At 40.8% G+C, this 19,087-nt stretch overlaps 1 protein-coding gene across 2 annotated transcripts in view; it reads left to right on the top strand.

The window, feature by feature from the left end:
- The first annotated feature begins 1,154 nt into the window (after positions 1 to 1,154).
- The window catches only part of LYPLA1 (lysophospholipase 1), a 30,193-nt gene continuing 12,260 nt past the window's right edge, over positions 1,155 to 19,087 (top strand). Inside the window, exons 1-3 of one of the 2 annotated variants that reach the window (XM_043601079.1) lie at positions 1,155 to 1,378; positions 2,838 to 2,869; positions 17,752 to 17,817. Coding sequence is in view for 1 of the 2 variants with exons in the window: in XM_043601078.1 (XP_043457013.1) it covers positions 1,848 to 1,916; positions 2,838 to 2,869; positions 17,752 to 17,817 (167 nt within the window). In the remaining variant the exon portion in view is untranslated. Of the gene's footprint in view, positions 1,379 to 1,747; positions 1,917 to 2,837; positions 2,870 to 17,751; positions 17,818 to 19,087 lie in introns of those variants that run through there. The other variant, XM_043601078.1, reaches the window with a different exon arrangement.

The raw sequence follows: 19,087 nt of genomic DNA, 5'->3' as shown, positions 1-19,087 counted from the left end.
GAAATTAGAAAATTTGATTGGGATATTCAAAAATAATTGTTATCAAAGTATAAACTATTGGGATTTTAATTGGAAGTACATTGTGTTAGTAACTCTGAGCAAATTAATAATCTTATAACAGTGCATCTTCCTATCCAATTATTTGCTCTTGTACCCTGGTGCCTTCATACTTTTTCTGATATAGGTCTGATACATTCTTGTTAAATTTTGCTTGAATACATTTTTTTAAACTTCTATTGCAAATATTTTGTCTTCCATTAGATATTCTAACCACGTATTGTTTGTAGACGGAAAAACCACTCATTTTTGTATATTGATTTAGTAATCAGCTATATTGCTAAATTTTCTTGTAACTACTCTTATTAAGTTTTCGCTATTTTCTGTTAATTCTGAAAATAACTATAATTTTGTCTTTTTTCCACTATAATTCTTTCATTCCCTTACGGGAGGAAAAGAGAGATCAATTAATTAGAACATTAAGGTTCTTTAGAGGATGTATGACTTGGGAGAATCTTGCAGGAATAGTAGCATTTGTATAGGGAGGGAGGGGCAGGTGACTGAAATACACGAAATTGAGCAGTTCAACTCCGCATTGTTGGAAGTTAATCGTTAGAACGGATGGGTGCCCCGGGGAACTATACATATTACATCATAGAAAAAGTCACATACTAGGGAATATGTCGTGGTCACAGTAAGAACTAAAGTTTTTCTCTATTTAGATCACAACCAAATACTTAAAAGCCTGACATAAACACGTATACTCCTATGTGAAATGAGTCACATTATCATTTTCAAGAAGTGAGCACCAACTTAACATTTTTGAATTCTCAGCACTCCAATCCAAGATACGAGTCATAAAAACAGTACCAGTAAGATCCCCAACCCTTCAGCATTCTGGTTACCATGTGAATTAAAGTGGAGTGGGTTTTTGAAACCCTTTTGTTCACCAGCTTCCTTCCCTACCTTAGGTGCTACTCTCTAAAGATTGTATAGATCCTTTAAGTTTCTCCACTGAATTGCTAACTTCTGAAGGTTAAGGCATTTGGGGTTTTAAGCGTTTCTGCCTCTTGTCGCCTCCCGGATACACAAAGTGATATAATTTGAGCCACCGTGCAGAAAAGGGGCCATCCAATCTTGTGCTTAAATCAGTACAGTGTTAATATTCGTCAGTCATAAATTGTGGCTCCACAATTGAGTGTTTTCCTTTTCAGGTGAAGTTTAAAGGAGGAGGGGAGTCGACCCCCAAACTGCACACTAGCAGAGCCCCGAATGGAAACACGGCAAAAGCTCCACCGGCCTCTCCCAGTCCAGTCCTTCTTGACTCTTACGAACGGAGTCCAGCCCTGGCTTCCGGAGACAAAGGAATATCCGGGACTGGGTACGACGACTGGCTTCGGGGATAATTATTTTCATTACGGGGCCCCAGGAGCGGAGGATAAAGCTGGGCTCCGGGGACCACGCTGCTGGCCTGGGCCTCCGAGCCTTCCCCGGGGTGCCCGGGACGCCCCACGGGCAGGAGCGCCGCGTGGCCACCCGCACCGAGCGCTCGCGGGCCGCGGGGCACCAGAAGGTCCGCTTCGGTCGCAGCCAATCGGGCGGACAGAGAAGCCGGGCATTGTGACACGCCGGCCGAGCGGGCGGCGGGGGAGGGGCGGGCCGACCGGCGTCTCGCAGCGCGGGCGCGCGCGGAGCCGGCGCAGGGCGGCCGGGCGCCTCGTTGGCGCGCACGCGCCTGAGCGCGCGCCCGGAGGGGCGGGCCGGGACTCGCCGCTCGCACGCCCTTGGGCCGGGGCCGGGCGCCCGCTCTCCGTTCCGCCGCCGACGCGCGCCGTCAGTCGAGCCGGTGTATGTGCGGCAATAACATGTCTGCCCCGCTTCCCGCCATCGTGCCCGCCGCCCGGAAAGCCACCGCTGCGGTGAGTGGCGGCGGCCAGGGTTCGGAGGGGCCCGCTCGGCCCGCCGCCGGCTGCCGCCTCTCGCTCGGGGTCGGCGTCGCAGGCCGGTGGGCGACCGGTGGGTGGGCGCGCTCCGCCCTGCCCCTCGTGGGGGTGGGGGGGGTGGGGAAGAGCGGCTCGGCGCGGGCGGAGGGCGCGTGCGGAGCGCGCCGGGGTCGCGGCCGGCCCGGAGGATTCGCCTCCCGCCCGCTCAACGGCCCCCGAACCCGAGTCCTCCGCATTGCGGAGCGAGTGCGGCCCGCCGGACCCCGGAACCCTCCCCGCCGCCCCCCCTCCCCCCCCCCCCCCCGTCCCAGCTTGGGGACAGTGGCGTTAGCGGACAAGCGCCTTAACACGAGGTGGCTTTCTAACATGCTTCTGTCTCATTTGTGATGAGGGAACGCTTTATTTTCTTACCTCGCACTCTTGTTCTAAATTAAAGAAGTTTGAAGATTTCGTGTCTCCCAAAACCAGAGGTGCTGTTTTTTGGTTTTGTTTTGTTTTTTGGGGTTTTTTGTTTTTTGTTTTTTGTTTTTTTTCTTAGGAAACTTGGGTATGAGGATCTCAAACTTTTTATCCCCGCCCGGAAGTTCCTTTTTGCGATGGAAAAATTCGGCACCCTATGCGAAGCTTGCATGGTTTGACTGGAAAGAGACAAAGTCTTTTTCTTAAAATGGGTGGACATTTGCACCTAGGAATGTCTACTTGGGACCTCTTTTCAGTGCTAAAACGCCACCTTGATTATCTTAGGAACTCGGGGAGAGAGGTTAAAGATTGATGAACTTGCTGAAGGCAGTGCTCTGTGATTGCGGCATCATCCACCGTAACCGAGGCCTCAGTGTCTAACGCTTCTCTGTGGGTCTGTTTAGGCAGTGCTTATTAATTTTCCCTCTTCTCTTTCAGGTGATTTTCCTTCACGGCTTGGGAGATACAGGGTAGGTACCGCTGGTCATAAGAGTAATGAAATGGGGTTATGCAACCCTACTTACGCCATCAAAGGTTTGTTTAAGGCCTCGAGGATTGTATGAAAAGAAGATTGCTGTTAGTCCTGCTTCTTACAGCCCAGGAATAAGATACAACCTTTTCATTTTTTAATTTTTCTCTCATCATCTTAAATTTGTCATGTTTCGTCCCCTGTTTCTGGAACATATTAAAATTGCAAACTCTTCTCTGAGTTGCTGGGGGTATTGGATGCAAGAGATCGGGGGAATGTTTGTAGAGACAGTGTGCAATTGAGAACTTTCTCCAGGAGTTAAAATTGCAGGAGGGCCTGAGAAGTAGTTGGTTTTGATAAGACACATAGTAGCAACGTGAGGTCTACGGTGTTCTGATTGAGAGCTTAGATAGTCCCTTAAAAGAAGAAATCAGTTGAAGTGCAGGGGAGAACACGCAAAGATTTGTTTGGAGGCTGATGAGCCAAATTTTGTTGTGCTAACTTTAGTCACATGATTTATCTTTCCCTTAGGCTTTTTCTGTATTGAGAGGTGGGTGTTTTGGAAAGGTTTTTGTTTGTTTGTTTTTTACTGTTTTGTTTTATTTTTGAGACAGAGAGACAGAGCATGAATAGGGGAGGGGCAGAGAGAGAGGGAGACACAGAATCGGAAGCAGGCTCCAGGCTCTGAGCTGTCAGCACAGAGCCCGACGCAGGGCTCGAGCTCATGAACCGGGAGATCATGACCTGAGCTGAAGTTGGACGACTGCATCAGCGAGGTGCCCTGAGAGGTTTTTGCTTTTAATGTAAAGCAGTGATTATCAGGGGCACGTGTCTGGCTCAGTCAGTAGAGCCTGTGGCTCTCTCTCAGTCCCAAGAGTGGTGAGTTCAAGCCCCACATTGGGTATGGAGCGATAAACCAACCAGTGATTATCAATTTGAAACTTGGGCAAAATTACAGAACTGGAGGAAAACTGAAGATAGATAAATTTTGGATAAAGTAGCCAAAAACCATTAAGTGTTCTTTCCAAGGAGGTGTTGGGCTAGATGAATTGTTAAAAGTGACTCCTAATATTCTTTCATGTCTACTAAGTGGAGGTGCATGACACATACCTTGTATGGAGCTGGGGAACAGGTTGCAGGACTTTCTGGCAATCACGTTGTCTTGTGAAAATGACAGACTTTTTTTTTTTTTTTAACTCTTAATTTAACTGAAGAGAGTCTCACAGCTCTTTTACAACCAATCCCTGACAAGTCAAGGAGGAACTTGCTACCCTGTAACTTTCTCTTTAAGGAGATCCAGGCCTAAAGAATCCAAGAGAAGAAAGGTTCAGTGTAGGAAGATTCTCTGTAGACCCCATTGTAGCCAGATTCCATCCATGAGCTGAAGTTAAAGACTGAAAATGATGAAGGAAATGTGAGATTAAAATTACCAAGAGCATCCAGGCATCTTGACCAAGAATTAAGTTTATGTAAAAAATTAAAGGTCTCCAATTCTAAAAATACTTCATGAGATAAAAGCTGACTCTAAATTGGTCCCATGAATACATGGTGACATTCAGAAGCAATCAATCTGACAAGTGGCAATTTAATGTTTAAAATATGGGTTAAATTGGCGGATGATGGGGATTAAGTGATTTTGTTCGTTGCTATAAAATTGGGCAGCTTTTGCCTTTTTTTTTTTTTTTTTTTTTTTTTTTTCTTTTTGGTTAAGACTTTTGTAGAACCAGCCAAGGTATACTGTCTGGTAACATAGGTCTCCAGGTCTGTGTCTTTCAGATTCCTCATGAAAAAAATGGTGACCAAATATGATTGGAAGACCCATGTAATTCTATATTTTTGACAATTCTAATATATAATTTCCCCCACATTTTTGTTTCTGAGATTGGTGCTCATTTTGCTACACGTGTGTTTATTGTGGTGGTGATTTTTTTTTTCCCCTTGAAAAGCTGTTTTTCTCAGTGTTGTCTCTTATTTAGATTATGTCTTACTGTCCAGGAAATATGAAGTGGCATATTGTCCTCTTGAAAAATTTTCTGGCATATGCACTAGCATGTTTAAAACTCTGAAAAGTTCTGCTGTAAAGAAACACCTATGATAAAATGTTGCTAATAACATGTATAATAAACTGTGAAACTAGTATTCAAAGAAATCTGTTTTAGACTATACTGTATGGTGTGAGATCACAGATTTCCTTCTAAAATAAGAGTAGCTGTTAGGATTATGAAAATGTTATATTAGTATTGTAAACAAATTCAAACTGTAAATATGAGAGGAGAAGGAAAATTAGTTGAAATCCAAAAACCCAGAAGTACTTATTTTTGGTAGCAATTTAAAAAATGTTGCATTTCGAAGTATTTTCAAATTTGTGGAAGAGTTGCAAGAATAGAGATTGCTCAATACCTTTTACCCAGATTCACTAATCTCTGTCTATTGAATAGGTTACTATGTTTGCTGAACCCCCTGAGAGTAAATTGCACTTATCCTGATTCTTTATTTCCAAACCCTTTAGCATGTATTTCCTAAGAACAAGGAGAGTCTATCATGTAACCTCAGAACAGTTCATCACATTTGGGAAATTGAACACTTAATATCATTGTCTAATACAAGAGTTATTCAAACTTTACCTGGTGATACGTCCTGTTCATTGCATCATGTCAGCATGCAAATGATAGCATTTGTCCCCTTGTTTACTTGGATCACTTGAGCATGATGGCATTTTCCGGGTTTCTCTACTGCAGTTATTGTCCCTTTGTAGTTTAAAAAGCAACTTGTAGGGAGATACTTTGAGACTTTGCAAATTGTACGTTAAGCTTTCACCCAATGTTTTTAGCATCCGTTGATGATTCTTGCTTGACTCAGTTGTTAATATGATACGATTTTCTAAGTCTGTCACTCTATGTTTATTAATTTGCCCCTACCCATTTTTTTTGTACAGACTATAAATTTGGGGAACGGCATTTCATCATTGTTACTGTGTTTTAAAATTTTTAGCTCTTTGAAAACAACTGTAAATTTACATAAATGTTTAACAGAAGTAGTATTTAGAGCTCCTGATGCTTTTCCTCTCAGATTACCCAGTTGTTAACATCTCTGGAACAATTGGGACATACTGAAGAAGTATTGCCTCATTACTCTATAAAATTTCAGTGTGTATCTTGTAAGTACAGGAACATTCCCACATCACCACAGTTAACCATCAATCAAGAAGTTAACATTGATCATCAAATATCTTGCTTTTGTCATCACATTTTTCTTGATTTGACCCAATCATGTCTCTTACGGGCCCAGGATCCAATTCAGGATCACATGTTATGTTTAGTTATCATGTGCCCTTAGTCTCCTTCAGTCTAGAGCAGTCTTTCCTTGTCTTTCATGACTTGACACTTTTTGAGAATACGGGCCATTGACTTTGTGGACTGTCCTCAGTGTGGGTTTATGTAATGTCTCCTTCTGACTTAAGCCTTTTTTGACAAAAATAACACAGGTGTTGCTGTGTTCCTCTCTATGGATTGTATCAGACACATACTGTGTTGGTTTTTGTTCACTGGTGATGCTACATTTTTTCACCTGGTTAAGATAGTGTTTGCTCCATTTCTCCACAGTAAAATTAATAAGTGTGTTTACTTAAAAATATTTTGTGGGGAGATGTAGCAGACTATGAGTCTGGAGTTCTTTCTTGTCCGGCAAGAGAGCAGATGCAGAATTGAAAGGCTAGTGTTCGGGAGGAGACAAGAGCCCTGAACAGGGGTTTTGTCTCCGGATTTATTGAGCTCATAAGATACTACTCACGTGGTGAACGTGAAGAAAACAAGATCTTACACACGTGAACGTGGAGAAAATAGACAGTAATCATTAACTTGTGTGGAAGAAGCAAAGGGTCTGGAGGGCAAGTGGAGTTTGTAATCAAAGAACAGTAGTATATTGGCGTCAGATGGACAGTAGTTTCCTGCAGGTGATGTAATAAGCTACTCCTGACCCCATTATAATGTCCTGCTAGCTATCCTCGGGTGCTTTCTCCCCCACGGTGGCGGCTTTCCACTCTAAGCTTTTTTCTAACCCATTTATGTAAGTAGAACCTATTTCCCCACAGGGAGATGCTTCGATATTATGAAAACATGTTTCTCGCCAAATTTTCACCTATGAATTTAGTGTCCATTAATGATTCTTGTCCATACCTATTATTGTGAAAGTTCCAAATGATGATCTTTTCAAAAAATCCTTCATTCTAGATTTATTCATTGGCAACTCTCCCTTCTCCCTTACTTATTATGTATACATATATTCATTTATTCATTTTAAAGTGTCAAATCAGGACAGACTCTTGGATTGCTGTTTTACTCTGAGGGTTACAAACTTAAATCTATCATATTTTTGACGTCAAATCATCTTGCAGTTGGCTAGCGGGAGCCCCTTCAAGCTGCCCTTATGGGACATGTCTCCATCATTCCTTGAGCACTTCCCTGCTTTCTGATACAGCAAGATCTGTTCCAGGATCATCTTATATTTTTCCTACTTCAGTCCTGGGACTCAGCCATTTTTTTCAAGAGCTCTGGTTCCTTTTCGTAGAGTATTATTTAGGAACCTAGATCTGAGTGCCGGATGTGCTTGTTGAAGGAATCGTTACTTCTAGATCCTTTCCGTAGACAAAACTGGAAGTGTAGCTACATAACATACATGTGTGGACACACATCTATATCAGTTTTGAAATTTACGTATATTAAAATTTGGGGCTTTATACTGATTTCCTCCAGTTCCAGTCAGCACCACTGGGATTATGCTAGCCTTCCCTCTTTCCGTATGTGTAACTCCATAAGAAACCTGGCTTCTGTTCTGCAGTTTTGGCCAGTAGTGCGTTTTGGCATTGCCTCATCACCCCTCCAGGTGCCCCAGCCCACAGCTTTGCTTCATACATGGAAACCACCTCCACACCTGACCGCCCCCTTGCCCCCACACAGCTGAATGTGACACTTGAAAGCTCAGTTCCAGGGAAGGAGAAAAGGCCAGGTGGAAAACTTGGCCCTCTTCATGTAAACTTCCCTCCATATGTTCCAGGAGTTACTGGTCTGTATTACCATTCTACATGAGAATTTTCTAGGCTGTGGAGATTTTAAAGCTTAGAAAAGAAAGTTTCAAAAGAAAAAAAAAAAAAAAAAGACAGGGGCGCCTGAGAAGCTCAGTCGATTAAGCAGCTGACTCGATTTCGGCTCGGGTCAGGATCTCATGATTCGGGAGATCAAACCCTGCATCGGGCTCTGCACTGGTAGTGCAGAGCCTACTTGGGATTCTCTCTCCCTCCCTCTCTCTGCCCCTCCCCTGCTTGCACGTGCTCTCTCTCTCTCTCTAAAAATAAACATTAAAAAGACAAAAATAAAGTTTCAAAGACAAATGTTTAGATTAAGTCTTAACTGAGAGATCAAGTAAGATCAAAAATAATATTGAATTGGCAACATGGGTATATTTTGTGACCGTTCATTTGCAGGTCTCTTTGTAATCAAGAACTAAGAGAATTATAGAGTGGGATTTGGGGATCATTTAGTTACAAGGACTAGAAAACTGTTCAACTAGTTTATACAAAATTTATGGAAGGATACAAGATAGCTCATTAGCATATAAGCTCCAAGAAGGCAAAGATTTTTTTTAGTTTCATTGAAATAAAAGTCACCTGAGGGGCGCCTGGGTGGCGCAGTCGGTTAAGCGTCCGACTTCAGCCAGGTCACGATCTCACGGTCTGCGAGTTCGAGCCCCGCGTCGGGCTCTGGGCTGATGGCTCGGAGCCTGGAGCCTGTTTCCGATTCTGTGTCTCCCTCTCTCTCTGCCCCTCGCCCGTTCATGCTCTGTCTCTCTCTGTCCCAAAAATAAATAAACGTTGAAAAAAAAAAAATTTAAAAAAAAAAAAAAAAAAAAGTCACCTGAGAACACAGGTTTTTTCTATTTAACTTAATACTTACCATACCATACCATAAAAGTCACCTGAGAACACAGGTATTTTCTATTTAACTTAATACTGCATCCTCAGGGCTTGGATGCTACTGGATATGTAGAAGAACTAAGTGTTGAGTAGATAAATGAATGAATGAGGAATTAAGGGGCAAGACCTCTAATGGGAATTAGTCACCAAGTATATTAAGTTTCCTAGGGCTGCCATAGTAAAACACTACAAACTAGATGGCTTAAAGCCACAGAAATTTATTCTGACAGTTAAAGAAGTTAGGAGTCCAGTGTCAGGGTGTCAAAAGGACTACAAATGCTCCCTGCAAAAGCTGTTGGGGAGAACCCTGTGCCTCTTCCAGGTTGTGACAGTTCCTCGGCTTTTGATAGTTACTTCCAGTCTCTGCCTCCCTCCTCACATGACCATTTTGCTGTTAATCTGTGTACTTTCCTCATTTTTTTTTTCTCATTTCTAATAAGGACACCAGTTACTAGATTTAGGGCCCACCCTAATCCTAATAAATCCCATCTTGATCCTTAACAGATTACATCTGCAAAGAGCCTATTTCCAAATAAGGTCACGTTCTGATGTTCCAGGTGAACATGAATTTTGGTGGGTACTATTCAGTCAACTGCATGCACCAAAGTGCCTTTCATCTCTCTGCTTTTCATCCCCTTGTGGTCTCTTACTTTTGCTTCTTTCTGTGTATTTGCACAATTTCCTCAGCTGACACATTTTTCTGATCAAAATGGACCACCCCAGCTCTGACTTTATATCAACCCTAATTCTGGTGTTCAGTTAAGAATCTGACCCCATCTTGGGGCACCTGGTAGCTCAGTCAGTTAAGCGTCTGACTTTGGTTCAGGTCATGATCTCATGGCTCATGAGTTCGAGCCCTGCGTTGGGCTCCGTGCTAACAGCTTGGAGCCTGGTGCCTGCTTCAGGTTCTGACTCCCTCTCTCTCTCTGCCCCTCCCTGGCTCGAGCTCTGTCTCTCTGTCTCTCTCTCAAATAGAAACAAACATTTTAAAAAACTAAAAAAAAAAAAAAAAAAAAAAATCTGACCTAATCTTGGGGCACTTGGGTGGCTCAGTTGGTTGAGCGTCTGACTTTGGCTCAGGTCATGATCTCATATCTTGTGGGTTCAAGCCCCGCATCGGGCTCTGTGCTGACAGCTCAGAGCCTGGAGCCTGCTTCAGATTCTGTGTCTCCCTACTCTCTCCCCATCCCCCACTCATGCTGTATCTCTCAAGAATAAGTAGACATAAAAAAAAAAAAAAAAGAATCTGACCCACCTTGGGTCATTTTGCTCTTAGCCAGATAGTTGGTAAGACTCATTAGGACAGATAGGAGAGATTCTGCAACTGTGATGTGCTACCGGGACAGGGATGGTAATAAGTAGTGCTTCTTGTACAAACCTGGAATCTTTGTTTTTAGTTCCACACCATATTACTATGGAGTAGTGAGGATAATGGGAATAGACTTTAGTTACTTTGTTGTAGTCTTTTCTAAAAGCACAATTGAGAAATAAAATAGTGTGAATTTGTGATATTTCTTGGGATATGCCTGGAAATTTTTTTTGGACTCAGAAAACCTTTGTATGTATATGTGTGTGTGCATGTTTTGTTTTCTTTTTCTGTTTCAAATAAGTGAAATATATTCTGATTGATCTAGGTTTCTGAACAGTAGATTGTTCATTTAACTGAAGCTTTGTGTCGACTTCTTGAATCTTGAGGTTTCCACTGACTTTGAAAATTAACAAAAGGACTGGAAACAAGTTGGCCATACTTTTGTATAATTCAGTTACAGTCAAAGATCTTTAGGGGTACCTGGGTGGCTCAGTCGGTTGAGCATCTGACTTCGGCTCACGTCATGATCTCACAGCTCATGAGTTTGAGCCCTGTGTCTGGCTCTGTGCTAACAGCTCAGAGCCTGGAGCCTGCTTCAGATTCTCTCTCTCTCTCTCTCTCTCTCTCTCTCTCTCTCTGGTCCTCCCTTTCTCGTGCTCTCTCTTTCTCTCTTTCAAAATAAATAAATGGTAAATTAAAAAAATTTTTTTTTCAAGAAAAATAATAAAAATAAACATTCAAAGAAGATTTTTTATAAGCGATGGGGAGATTATGGATGGGAAAACTAAGGACTGGAAAAGCATTGATTCTCTCATACTTTAATATGCATAAAAATCACCTGGAAGGCTCAATGTGGTCCCCACCACCAGAGTTTCTGATTCACTGGGTCTGGGATGGGGCCCGGCAATTTGCATTTCTGACAAGTTCCCAGGTATTATTACTGATCTGGAGAGAACACTTTGAAAGCCACTAGTCTGAGCTGTCTGTATCCACGCTTCTACATAGAGGCAGAGTTGGACTAGAACTCAAGATTTCTGTTCTTTTTCTCATAAGAGTTCTTAGTATTTCTTGTGTAGAAGAGTGGTTGGCAAACAGTGGGCCACAGTTCAGTTCTGGCCTGCCCCTTTTTAAAAACTTCTTCAGTTGTTAATGTTATTTATTGAAATATGATTTGCATATCATAAAAGCAACTCTTTTAAAGTGTACAATTCCATAGTTTTTAGTATATTTACAAAGTTGTGGAACCATCACTAAGGTGTTAATTGCAGGATATTTTCAACATCCCCCAAAGAAATGGCACACCCCTTAGCAGATATTCTTTATTCCCTTCCCTGGCAACCACTAATCTCCCTGTGGTTTCTATGGATTTACCTCTTCTGGATTTCTCATATAAATGGAATTGGACAATATTTGACCTTTTTGGTATGCATTCTTTCACATAGCATGTTTTTCAGGTTCATTCATGTTGTGACATGTATCAGTACTTTATTCCTTTTATTCTCAAATAATATTCCATGGAGTGATAGCCATGTATTGATCTTATGAATATACCATAGTTTTTAAATTTATCAGTTGATGAACATTTGAATTGTTTCATCCTCTTGGCTGTTATGATTAGTGCTACTCAGAACATCCATGTGCAAGATTTTACATGAATATAGGTTTTCCGTTCACTTGAACAGTTGCTGAGTCAGTGGTAACTGTTTAACCCTTTGAGGAGCTCCCAGACCGTTTGTTGTCCACAGTGGCTGTACCATTTTCCTGTTCTACTAACAGTGTAAGAAGGTTCTGATTTTTCCACATTCTCACCAGTATTTGTTATTCTCTTTCTTTTGGATTATAGCCATCCTATCGAGTGTGAAGTGTTTGGGTTTTTAATTGCATTTCCTAGTGACTGATGAAGTTGATCATCTTTTCATGTGCTTATTTGGCCATTTATATATATCTTCATTAGAGAAATATCTGTGCAAGCCCTTTGCCCATTTTTAAAACCAAGTTGTCTTTTTTCTTGTTGATTTTTAAGACTTTAAAAATATATGCTAGGGTCTCCTGTGCAGCTCAGTCAGTTAAGTGTCCAACCTCGGCTCAGGCATGATCTTGCAGTTTGTGAGCGTGAGCCCTCCATTGGGCTCACTGCTGTCAGCTCAGAGCCTGCTTGGAATCCTCTTTCCCCCTTTCTCTCTGCCCCTTCCCCACACTCACTTGTGCTCTGTCTCTCTCTCTCTCTCTCTCAAAACTAAAAATAATAATAATTAAAAAATAAAAATATATTCTAGGAGAGCCTGGCTGGCTTAGTTGGAAGAGCATGTGATTCTTGATCTCAGGGTCGTGAGTTCCAGCCGCACATTGAATGTAGAGATTACTAAAAATAATAAATAAACTTAAAAAAATCAAAAATATATATTTTAGATAATGGAAACCTCATATATGTGATTTTCAAATATTATCCCCCAATCTAAGGGTTATCTTTTCACTTTCTTGATAGTGTACATTAAAGCACAACAGTTTTAATCCTGATGAATTCTAGTTTATCTTTTTCTGTCTTTGGTTACTTGTGCTAATCATTCCATATCTTTGTTGCCAAGCTTCCCCAATTGTTAATCTTTTACTACATTGTGCAACTGTGCATGCATTCAAGCTCTTTCTCTGTCTCCATATGTATATGCTCATTATCTAGTAATCAGAAGTCTTTTTTTTTTTTTTTTTTTTTTTTTTTGAGGGAGAGAGAGATACATGGCCCAACTGAGGGACAGAGAGAGAGAGAGAATCCCAGGAGGGGCGGGGAGAAACAGAGAGACAGAGAGAGAGAATCTGAAGCAGGCTCCAGGCTCTTAGCTGTCAGCACAGAGCCTGATACAGGGCTTAAGCTCATGAACCGTGAGATCATGACCTGAGCCCAAGTCCGATGCACAACCAACTGAGCCATCCAGGCATCCCCTAATCCATTCAGGTTTTGCCAACTTTCCCAACTGTGTGTTTCCTTCCTGGTCTAAGATCCTTTCCAGTAATTTGTGTTACTTTTAGCTATCATGTCTGTTATGAAACAGTTTATTAGTCTGTCTCTCATTTCCTTTATATATAGATGTATATATATATTTTTTTAATTTTTTAAATTTACCTCCAAGTTAGTTAGCATATAGTACAACAGTGATTTCAGGGGTAGATTCCTTAATGCTCCTTACCCATTTAGTCCATCTCCCCTCCCACAACCTCTCCAGAAACCCTCTGTTTGTTCTCCATGTTTAAGAGTCTCTTATGTTTCCCCCCTCCCTGTTTTTATATTATTTTTGCTTCCTTTCCCTTGTGTTCATCTGTTCTGTGTCTTAAAGTCCTCATATGAGTGAAGCCATGTGATCTTTGTCTTTCTCTGACTAATTTCACTTAGCATAATACCCTCCAGTTCCATCAACGTAGTTGCAAATGGCAAGATTTTATTCTTTTTGATTGCCAAGTAATACTCCATTGTGCAAATACACCACATCTTCTTTATCCATTCATTCATCAGTGGACATTTGGGCTCTTTCCATACTTCGGCTGTTGTTGATAGTGCTGCTATAAACATGGGGGTGTATGTGCCCCTTCGAAACAGCATACCTGTATCCCTTGGATAAATACCTTGTAGTGCAATTGCTGGGTCATGGGGTAGTTGTATGTTTAGTTGTTTGAGGAACCTCCATACTGGTTTCCAGAGTGGCTGCACTAGCTTGCATTGCCACCAACAATGCAAAAGAGATCCTCTTTCTCTGCATCCTCACCAACATCTGTTGTTGCCTGAGTTGTTCATGTTAGCCATTCTGACAGGTGTGAGGTGGTGTCTCATTGTGGTTTCGATTTGTATTTCCCTGATGATGTGTGATGTTGAGCATTTTTTCATGTGTCGGTTGGCCATCTGGATGTCTTCTTTGGAGAAGTGTCTGTTCATGTCTTTTGCCTGTTTCTTCACTGGATTATTTGTTTTTGGGGTGTTGAGTTTGACAAGTTCTTTATAGATTTTGGATACTAACCCTTTATCTGATATGCCATTTGCAAATATCTTCTCCCATCGGTTGCCTTTTAGTTTTGCCGATTGTTTCCTTCGCTGTGCAGAAGCTTTTTATTTTGATAAGGTCCCAATAGTTCATTTTTGCTTTTGTTTCCCTTGCCTCTGGAGATGTGTTGAGTAAGAAGTTGCTGCGACCAAGATCAAAGAGGTTTTTGCCTGCTTTCTCCTTGAGGATTTTGATGGCTTCCTGTCTTACACTGAGGTCTTTTATCCATTTTGAGTTTATTTTTGTGTATGGTGTAAGAAAGTGGTCCAGGTTCATTTTCATAGCCTTTATATTTTTAAAATACAGAGCCTTGCCTTTGTATATTCTGTAGAATGACCCTCAACTTAGTTTTAATGTTTTCTCATGACTGGGCTCGCGTCATGTATTTCTTTTGGCAACAGTTTGAGATATACCGCACAATTCACCCACTTGAATTCTGCAGTTCACCCTTTAATATATTCACAAAACTGTGCAGCCATTTTTATTCCAAAAAGAAACCCTATACTCGTTATCACCCTGAAACCCGCCCCCCTATATTCTCAGCCCTAGGTAACCACTATTTTCTATACCTGTAGATTCACCTATTCTGGACATTTCGTATAAATGGAATCATATAACATGGTCTTTTGTAACGGCTTCCTTTACTTAACCTAATGTTTATAAGGTTCATCCATGTTGTAGCATATGTTAGTACTTCATTCCTTTTTCTTTTTTTTCTTTTTTTTTTTTTTTCCAACGTTTATTTATTTTTGGGACAGAGAGAGACAGAGCATGAATGGGGGAGGGGCAGAGAGAGAGGGAGACACAGAATCGGAAACAGGCTCCAGGCTCTGAGCCATCAGCCCAGAGCCCGACGCGGGGCTCGAACTCGCGGACCGCGAGATCGTGACCTGGCTGAAGTCGGACGCTTAACCGACTGCGCCACCCAGGCGCCCCACTTCATTCCTTTTTCTTGTTGATCATATTTCTTTGAGTAGAATTGCTCGTTCATATGGTAGCTTCATGTTACCAGCAGTACATGAAAATTATGATTTCTCCCCATCCTCATTAACACTTGTTTCTGTCTTTTTTTTTTTTTTTTTTTTTAAGATTTTAAAGTACATCCAACATGGGACTCAAAACTTACTACAACCTTGAGATCAGAGTTTGCATGCCCTGCTGACTGAGCTAGCAAGGCACCCCTGTCTTTTGATTATAGCCATCCTAGAGGGTGTGAAGTGGTATTGTGATTTTATTTGCATGTACCTAATGACTAATAATGCTGAGCATCTTTTCCTATCCATGTTGGCCATTTGTATATCTTTGGAAAAATGTCTTTACAGGTCCTTTACCTGTTTATGTTTAGGTTGTCTTTCTGTTTGTGGGTTTTAAGAGTTCTTTATATGTTATGGATCCTAGACCCTTACTGAATGTATGTTTTGCAAATATTTCTCCCATTCTGTAGGTTGTCTTTTCACTTTCTTTGTAATGTTCTTTGAAGCATAATGGTTTTTAATTTTGATGATTTTTTTTGAAAATTTTGTTGTTGCTTGTGCTTTTGGTATCTAAGAAATCATTACCCAATCTAAGGTTACAAGATTTCCATGTATTTTCTTCTGGGAGTTTTATAGTTTTATCTCTTAGGTTTAAGTCTTTTGAAATTGGGAAGTGTGAGGCCTCCAACCTCACTCATTAAATTTTTTTTTAATGTTTATTTATTTTTGAGAGAGAGACAGAGACAGAGCACGAGTCGGGGAGGAGCAGAGAGAGAGGGAGACACAGAATTCGAAGCAGGCTCCAGGCTCTGAGCTGTCAGCACAGAGGCTGATGCAGGGTATGAACCCATGAACCGTGAGATATGACCTGAGATGAAGTCAGATACTTAACCGAATGAGCCATCCAGGTGCCCCCAACCGTACTCGTTTTTAAGATTATTTTGGCTCTTCTGGGTCTCTTGCATGTCCAAATGAATTTTGGAATTGGCTTGTCAATTTCTGCAAAGCCAGCAATGATTCTGATAGAGATTGCATTGACTCTGTAGATCAGTTTGTGTGTACTGTCACCTTAAGAATATTAAGTTTTCTGGTCCATGAACATGAGATGTCCATTTACATAGATCTTTAATTTCTTTCAACATTTTTGTAGTTTTCAGAGTGAAGTCTCATGTATGTACACACACACATGAACTCACATATAAACACACATTTAGGGGCGCCTGGGTGGCTCAGTCAGTTAAGTGTCCAACTTCGGCTCAGGTCATGATCTCGCAGTTTGTGGGTTCAAGCCCCACATCAGGCTCTGTGCTGACAGCTCAGAGCCTAGAGCCTGCTTTGGATTCTGTGTCTCCCTTTCTCTCTGTTCCTCGCCTGCTCACACTCTCTCTCTCAAAAGTAAATAAAGATTTGAAAAAAATTAAACACACATTTACACATGCAAGCACTCCTACAACTCTAGAATAGTGCCTGACTTAGTGTTGTTATATAAGTGTAAATATTACTACAGTTGTTACTGATTTTTCTATGTGCCTTTAACACTTTTGGGAGAGGTGTATTAAAATAGAAGAATAGTTAATACAAAAGCATTCAACATTTTTGTATTTGTTTATTTAATTTTAAATTGTTTTTTTAATTTTAAGTAGCCTCCTTACCCAACATGGGGCTTGAACTCATCACACAAGAGTCGCATCCTCTACCACCTAAGCCAACCAGGTGCCCTGCGTTTAACATTTATATCTGGACTATTTCACACAAAAAATGTCCTAAGTTACTTTTTAAAAAAATTTTTTAATTTCTTTTTTTTTTTTTTTAAATAAGCTCTGTGCCCAGCATGGGGCTTGAACTCATGACCTAGGGATCAAGAGTCCGTGCTCTACCAAATGAGCCCAATAGGCGCCCCTTAGGTTACTTTTCCTTTATGCTTTAATAGAAGTAACATGTAGGAAGTATCAGTTACGATGTCAAGTGTAAACAAGTAGGTACTGTATGTATGTATGTATAGTATGATCCCATTTTTGTAAAATCTGTATCTGTTGCTTAGGTGTTATGCGTGAAAAAAATCAGAAGGAAGTGCACCAAAAGATAACTGCTTATTTGCAGCTAGAAGGATTGTGATTTACTGTTTTATTTTTTTAGTTTTTCTCGTATTCCATTTTGAACACGTATAATACACACAAGGAGAGAATGTTAATTAAAGTAATTTTCATTAGAGTAGAAGCATGTAGAGATATTAGACAACTGATTTGCTTCTGAGGTTTCTTCCATCATATAAAATATGATTTATATTATCTGTCTTGTCTACTTTGTTGTGAGGTTATAGAGAGATAAATATACCTGTATTTTGTAAATAGTAAAGCCCTGTGGAAATCTGTGAAAGAAAACACACTGCTCTTCAGAAATCAGGAGAGTTCATCTTTATTTGTAGACAAAGCTTAGTAGCCTTTGGGTCGTTGTGGCGTTTTAATAGCATTGACGGCCCATACTTTTATGGTATTATAAAGAGCTACATTTATCCTTGCAAGCTTTTTAAAGTACTATTCCGTTACTAATTTATTGGGATTTAAAACAGTATCTAATGGCATTATTCACATAATTTCCCTCCAGGCATGGATGGGCAGAAGCCTTCGCGGGTATCAGAAGTTCACATATCAAATATATCTGCCCGCATGCGTAAGTATTTTAATCTTTACATTTGTGAGTCAGAATCTGGAGAGGAATCATTTTGATACCTTTACTTTTCTAGAAAAGCATTTAAATATAATTTGTTTTTGTCCTTTTAAATATTTGGTTTAAAAGTAAAGATTAGTAAATTCTTTAAAACTAAACTGGTGACTTGGCTACATAGAATTTTTTTCCTGTTATGTTGGGAAATTTAAAATAATGTTCTCTTGAAGGTCAGTTGAACTGAGAACCAGAAAAATTCCTTTAGATATACAAACATCTGAGATCTAAGGATATCCACAAGGGGATTTATTTACTTGCCAAGTTTGTCTTTACTATGTTGGAAACACTCCTAAAGTTTATCAGGTAAAGGCATTGTGATACACCATGGGGAAAAAAACCACAGGTTTTGAAGTCTCATAGGTTTGGTTTTAAATTCTGGAGATGCTTGTGGATGTCAAAAAGAAACTATAAAATTTTCAGGAAACCGAAAATTGCTGAGATTGGCAACATTTTAGGTCAGAATGTTGCTGAGAAACAGTAGCCATGGAGAAGACAACTGTGATTCGAGTTCATGCTAGTAGGTTAGTTCATCCTCAGAAGTGGAGGTAGCAGTAGAGCTGATAAATGTGAAAGAAGAAATGGAAGGAGGAAACATATCTGATTAGGTAAGAATACATTCTGGCCCCTTTTTATCCTTAAATAGGTGGTTCATCTTACCTCTGTAGACTACCAAATACTCTGGCCAGGGTTACTGTGTCCTCTATTCTGACTCATGTAAGAGAGACAATTCTTTTTTTTTTTTTTTTAGTGTTTATTTTTGAGACAGAGAAAGACAGAGCATGAACGGGGGAGGGTCAGAGAGAGAGGGAGACACAGAATCTGAAACAGGCTCCAGGCTCTGAGCTGTCAGCACAGAGCCGGATGCGGGGCTTGAACTCACGAACCGTGAGATCATGACCTGAGCCGAAGTCAGACGCTTAACCCACTGAGCCACCCAGGCGCCCCAGAGACAATTCTTGATTAATTAGAATGTTCTCATGTGTTGTGATTGGCCCCAAGATTGAATTTGATTTAAGGCCATTTCCCAACCTAGGGAAATTCTTGTTCTCAAAGAAATTGTGATAAGATTTGTAACCTCTAACTAAGGTAGACTTGTTTTATGAATCAGGAGGATAGTGATGAGATGTAGTTATAGTGTATTTATTTCTCTTTCCTTTTTTATCTAGCTACATTCAGGTTATCCAACAGATTGTTCATCAAAGACTTGAACTGAGTG

This window comes from Prionailurus bengalensis, chromosome F2 (assembly GCF_016509475.1).
Source record: "Prionailurus bengalensis isolate Pbe53 chromosome F2, Fcat_Pben_1.1_paternal_pri, whole genome shotgun sequence".
In the NCBI taxonomy this organism is placed as follows: Eukaryota; Metazoa; Chordata; class Mammalia; order Carnivora; family Felidae; genus Prionailurus; species Prionailurus bengalensis.
This window is presented reverse-complemented; position numbering and strand designations above follow the sequence as displayed.